This window comes from Salmo salar, chromosome ssa27, assembly GCF_905237065.1.
Source record: "Salmo salar chromosome ssa27, Ssal_v3.1, whole genome shotgun sequence".
Classification (NCBI taxonomy): Eukaryota; Metazoa; Chordata; class Actinopteri; order Salmoniformes; family Salmonidae; genus Salmo; species Salmo salar.
In genome coordinates this window covers 36,215,662-36,221,661 of record NC_059468.1, presented here as the reverse complement: position 1 = coordinate 36,221,661, position 6,000 = coordinate 36,215,662, and the positions used below count along the sequence as shown (strand labels likewise).

Sequence of the window (6,000 nt, the reverse complement as noted above, 5' to 3'; positions counted from 1 at the left end):
TGGAATATGAATAGATGTGTCTAGAAGTTCCTCATTCACTGTATAAACCAGACAGGAGGCAGCTTATATGAGTCACAGCCATTAAACCAGTAGCGACCAGGAATAGAGGACAGATACTGTGTCCTGATAGCAGAGACCAGGAATAGAGGACAGATACTGTGTCCTGATAGCAGAGACCAGGAATAGAGGACAGATACTGTGTCCTGATAGCAGAGACCAGGAATAGAGGACAGATACTGTGTCCTGATAGCAGAGACCAGGAATAGAGGACAGATACTGTGTCCTGATAGCAGAGACCAGGAATAGAGGACAGATACTGTGTCCTGATAGTTCTACCTGTATTAATGTGATCGCCATGGGAACTGCTGAAGAAACTAACCTGAACTTATTCTGTATCACAACAGCAATACAATTGAAGGAGAAACGAGCCAGGGAAACTTTAAGATTGTCCCAGGTGAAACATGAAGGTTATGGCAGACATGTCAGATGTTGACCCACTAGAGTCGATGTCCACGCAGATCAAACTTACTCTTTAGTCTGTATCATATCTTAGTTAAATGAGAAGCAGATAGAGAGACAGGGACAGGCAGAGACAGACATACACGCAGACACACACAGACAGACAGACATACAGAAAGAAATAGAGACATCATCTTCCTTTCATTAAGCTTTATCCCACAGCTTCCCCTGACAGCATCCTCACACAGCTTCCTCCCCTAGTTAAATAACCCAAATATTCAAGACTAACAAACACACACTTTGTTCAACTTATGATAACAACATAAATAGCATAACAACAATGATAATAACAACCGTAGTCAAATACTGTATATTTCCAGGTCTTACAATGCTCTAAAACTTCTCATATTACATTGTCAGCCATTTAAGGTGCACCATAAAATCTGCATTTAACATTTTCAACAAAACTCAATGTTTGTTGCACCAAAACATGCTGAGAAGACAGACGATATTTTTTTTCATTACATTTTTTTCTTTTTTTCTTCGCAGAGTTTTCTTCCTCCCTCTTGACCTCTGTGGAATTTGATGTTTTTAAGTGATTTAAAAGTTTAGTCCATAGTTTGTTTCTTTGTTTGGCACACTCCCTTTTATAAGCTGTTGCAGTGTGTGGCACACATCAAGTAGATCAACCGGTGGTATAAAGTGTGTGGAAGCCTGGTGTCTCAAAGGACTTCTGGAGAGATGGAGAGAAAAAGAGAGAGAAAGAACAGAGAGAGAGATAAAATCAGCATTGCTTTCTGGGAATATGAGCTAGTTTGAAGTCTACAGTACGTGAGGCATACCATCTATCAGACCTTAACATTAAAATTGTTCAGTTCTAGGGATGATATTCTGCACACGCCATTATCATTAGAACCCCCTTGGGCTGTGGGGACATAAACATAGGATATAATATGGTTCGGCAGGTAGCCTAGTGGTTTGAGCGTTGGGCCAGTAACCGTAAGGTTGCTGAATCGAATACCCGAGCTGACAAGGTAAAAATCTGTTGTTCTGCCCCTGAACAAGGCAGTTAACCCACTGTTCCCCGGGGCGCTGAAGACGTGGATGTCGGTTAAAGCAGAACTCCACACCTCTCTGATTCAGAAGGGTTGGGTTAAAGCAGCCCTCCACACCTCTCTGATTCAGAAGGGTTGGGTTAAAGCAGCCCTCCACACCTCTCTGATTCAGAAGGGTTGGGTTAAAGCAGCCCTCCACACCTCTCTGATTCAGAAGGGTTGGGTTAAAGCAGCCCCCCACACCTCTCTGATTCAGAAGGGTTGGGTTAAAGCAGCCCTCCACACCTCTCTGATTCAGAGGGGTTGGGTTAAAGCAGCCCTCCACACCTCTCTGATTCAGAAGGGTTGGGTTAAAGCAGCCTCCACACCTCTCTGATTCAGAAGGGTTGGGTTAAAGCAGCCCTCCACACCTCTCTGATTCAGAAGGGTTGGGTTAAAGCAGCCCTCCACACCTCTCTGATTCAGAAGGGTTGGGTTAAAGCAGCCCTCCACACCTCTCTGATTCAGAGGGGTTGGGTTAAAGCAGCCCTCCACACCTCTCTGATTCAGAAGGGTTGGGTTAAAGCAGCCCTCCACACCTCTCTGATTCAGAAGGGTTGGGTTAAAGCAGCCCTCCACACCTCTCTGATTCAGAAGGGTTGGGTTAAAGCAGCCCTCCACACCTCTCTGATTCAGAAGGGTTGGGTTAAAGCAGCCCTCCACACCTCTCTGATTCAGAAGGGTTGGGTTAAAGCAGCCCTCCACACCTCTCTGATTCAGAAGGGTTGGGTTAAAGCAGCCCTCCACACCTCTCTGATTCAGAAGGGTTGGGTTAAAGCAGCCCTCCACACCTCTCTGATTCAGAAGGGTTGGGTTAAAGCAGCCCTCCACACCTCTCTGATTCAGAAGGGTTGGGTTAAAGCAGCCCTCCACACCTCTCTGATTCAGAAGGGTTGGGTTAAAGCAGCCCTCCACACCTCTCTGATTCAGAAGGGTTGGGTTAAAGCAGCCCTCCACACCTCTCTGATTCAGAAGGGTTGGGTTAAAGCAGCCCTCCACACCTCTCTGATTCAGAAGGGTTGGGTTAAAGCAGCCCTCCACACCTCTCTGATTCAGAAGGGTTGGGTTAAAGCAGCCCTCCACACCTCTCTGATTCAGAAGGGTTGGGTTAAAGCAGCCCTCCACACCTCTCTGATTCAGAAGGGGTTGGGTTAAAGCAGCCCTCCACACCTCTCTGATTCAGAAGGGTTGGGTTAAAGCAGCCCTCCACACCTCTCTGATTCAGAAGGGTTGGGTTAAAGCAGCCCTCCACACCTCTCTGATTTAGAAGGGTTGGGTTAAAGCAGCCCTCCACACCTCTCTGATTCAGAAGGGTTGGGTTAAAGCAGCCCTCCACACCTCTCTGATTCAGAAGGGTTGGGTTAAAGCAGCCCTCCACACCTCTCTGATTCAGAAGGGTTGGGTTAAAGCAGCCCTCCACACCTCTCTGATTCAGAAGGGTTGGGTTAAAGCAGCCCTCCACACCTCTCTGATTCAGAAGGGTTGGGTTAAAGCAGCCCTCCACACCTCTCTGATTCAGAAGGGTTGGGTTAAAGCAGCCCTCCACACCTCTCTGATTCAGAAGGGTTGGGTTAAAGCAGCCCTCCACACCTCTCTGATTCAGAAGGGTTGGGTTAAAGCAGCCCTCCACACCTCTCTGATTCAGAAGGGTTGGGTTAAAGCAGCCCTCCACACCTCTCTGATTCAGAAGGGTTGGGTTAAAGCAGCCCTCCACACCTCTCTGATTCAGAAGGGTTGGGTTAAAGCAGCCCTCCACACCTCTCTGATTCAGAAGGGTTGGGTTAAAGCAGCCCTCCACACCTCTCTGATTCAGAAGGGTTGGGTTAAAGCAGCCCTCCACACCTCTCTGATTCAGAAGGGTTGGGTTAAATGTGGAAGACACATTTGGAGGCATTCAGTTGTACAACTGACTAGCTATCCCCCCTTTCCCCTAATATTATGTATGTCCCATTGGTCTCAGTCATATTGTTTGATTTGCTGACATTTAATGCTTGGGTATGGCCGTCTTCGAGACCGGCTGTGGGGGTCTTGACATAATAAAGGGGGCCTCGTTTGCCAACCTAAGGGGCATGCCAAAACAGGACTGGGATCCTCTTTCCAGTCTTGGACGTCAACTCTCCCACATAGGGAGCTTGGGCAGCGTGCCCAGAGGCTAGGGCCCAGGCTTGGGGATAGTGGTAAAGGTTTGGAGTCACCTCTCTGTAAACTCTAGCAATGGTTGTAGCTAACTACAGGATGCATAACTTTAGCATAAGATCCACACTGTGCTTCTCTATACACATGCTGGTAATATGGTTATAGAGTTATGGATTGCGGACATCCTAGAGTGCTATGTACTGATACAGTGATAGAATGCTTCATTTGAAATGTTAAAATGACATGACATGTCTGGTCCTAATCCTGACCTGCATAGCTACCTGCAGCATGCTGAGGCTTCATGGGACCTGTTTTCATCAGGAAGGGCTCTCCTCCCTCGAAGGCCAGGATTGGGTCACTGACGATGCCACTCCCCGGTTTTCCCGGCCCACCGTTGCTGCTCCTGCTGTGATTGGACAGCTGGATGATCTGCTCAAAGTCAGCTGCCTTCCCATTGGCTGAGAGGCCATTCTGGTGCATGGCTGGCCGGACAACATTCAGCACAGGGCTGGATTCTGCTTCAATCTGCTGCATCTTAGGAGCTGCATAAAAAAAAACAAGCAAAGTTGCTCTCTTTAAATTACAAATAAAATGGTCCTTGACTGAGTGTTCTCTCTCTAATTGAATGTAATGTTTTGTAACTGTCTTGTCTTTTAATCATGACATTATTTGTTAGCATCCAAGACCACTTTGTAAATAAGTGCCATCCTCTTGGGATCTAATGCACATCCCAGCTAACAATTCTAGGGAGAGAGAACATTTTTGTTACGTTACCTGTAATGTTCCCCCAACGTTTGATTGTCCAGTTATCAGTTATTTAGGGGAACATTCTATCTATGTTAGCAAACCCTTTTAGCATGTTTTGGCGTTAGAGTTAGGAAAACATTCCCTTAATGTCAAACAGAACACAACCAGAGCGTGGTTACCATGTTCTCAGAATATCCTTTTGACCTTACGCCAATTTAAGATAAGCAGAATTAGGTTTTTACATGCCTTATTGCATAATCTGCTTACTGTCATAATCGGTTCAATATCAAATGATTTGAACTCACAACCTCTTGGCTCATGGTACTCTGAACCCCCCTCCTCCTCCCCCCTAGGCAGGAATGTAGATCTGGAAGAAATGGATAGGTGTAAGGCTGTGAATGGACTTCGAAGTAAATCTTAGCTCTGTTAAAAGTACACTCAAGAAAAACTTGTATTGATCGTAGTGATTAAGGAGGATCATTAAAACAGGTTCACATGCACCACCAACATTACACAACTATACTGAAAGCCTTTAAATTGCTGAAATAAGTAGGCCTAAATCAAATCAATGATGAAAATAGTAAGTGTACTGACACGGACATGGTGGCGTAGTGGGAAAATCTGAGTACCGTGAACCAAGAGGTTGTGACTTCAAATCCCAGGTGAGGACACGTTGAATAATAATTACTTTATAAAAGAACATACACAATGTAATCAAATATGTAAGTTGAAAAAACGGTGTTAAAAGCACTGTGTGTGTGTTTGTATCCCTAATCTTGCCAACAGAGCTATGAATGGTTCACCAATCAGAGTCTTGATTGGCTCAGCAACAGTGACAAGATGTGTAATGAAACATTCTTTTTTAGAACGGTTTCTTTGGGACCATCCGGTGACATCCTGACAACTAATACACAGAAATGTTCCTGCAAAGTTCCCATGAAACGTGTCTAGAACATTAATATGTTATGTTCTGAGAACATGGTAACCATGTTCTGTGTGACGTTTATGGAATATTCTCCTAACCCTCAGAAAACTGGACACATAAACGTTCTTGCAACGTTTCCATGAAGCGTGTCTAGAACATATCTTAAATTCTGAGAACATGGTAACCATGTTCTGGGTAAGTTCTGTTTAACATCAAGGGGATGGTCTCTTGGAAACATTCCTTGCACATCACTGGAACATTGCTAAGAAAACGTTAGTTAAAAGCCTTATGAAACTCTTAAGGGAACGTTCTCTAAAGTTGTGGGAAGGTTTGTTGCTAGCTGGGATGTTGTATAATTTTTTTTTTTATACCCAAATACATTTTTATCGAATCAAATCACAGGTTGAAGGAGACAGCAGAATGGCACTGTAGAGACAGCAGAATGGCACTGTATGTAACTTACCTTTACTGTTCTTGGTAGTGTCTTTGCCATTGACCTGTGCTGGGGAATTAGATTCATTCGGCAGTGAAGGCTAGAAGAACAAAAAATGGGACAAATGGTTGCTGTGTATCACACAAGGTTGCTACACATTGGTGGTGGATGAGGTGTTATTATCAAGAAGTGCTTTGAACATCTGG

General features: G+C 45.0%; 1 protein-coding gene across 5 annotated transcripts in view; it reads right to left on the bottom strand.

The window, feature by feature from the left end:
* Window positions 1-654: 654 nt before the first annotated feature.
* Window positions 655-6,000, bottom strand: part of LOC106589016 (MAP7 domain-containing protein 1) — a 94,704-nt gene continuing 89,358 nt past the window's right edge. For 4 of the 5 annotated variants that reach the window (XM_014178647.2, XM_014178649.2, XM_014178650.2 and 1 more), the window contains 3 exons: window positions 5,825-5,894; window positions 3,959-4,231; window positions 655-1,192 (listed from right to left, as the gene is read on the bottom strand). In XM_014178647.2, coding sequence (XP_014034122.2) covers window positions 1,182-1,192; window positions 3,959-4,231; window positions 5,825-5,894 — 354 coding nt within the window. In that variant the 3' untranslated portion in view covers window positions 655-1,181. The remainder of the gene's footprint in view (window positions 1,193-3,958; window positions 4,232-5,824; window positions 5,895-6,000) is intronic. The other variant, XM_014178648.2, reaches the window with a different exon arrangement.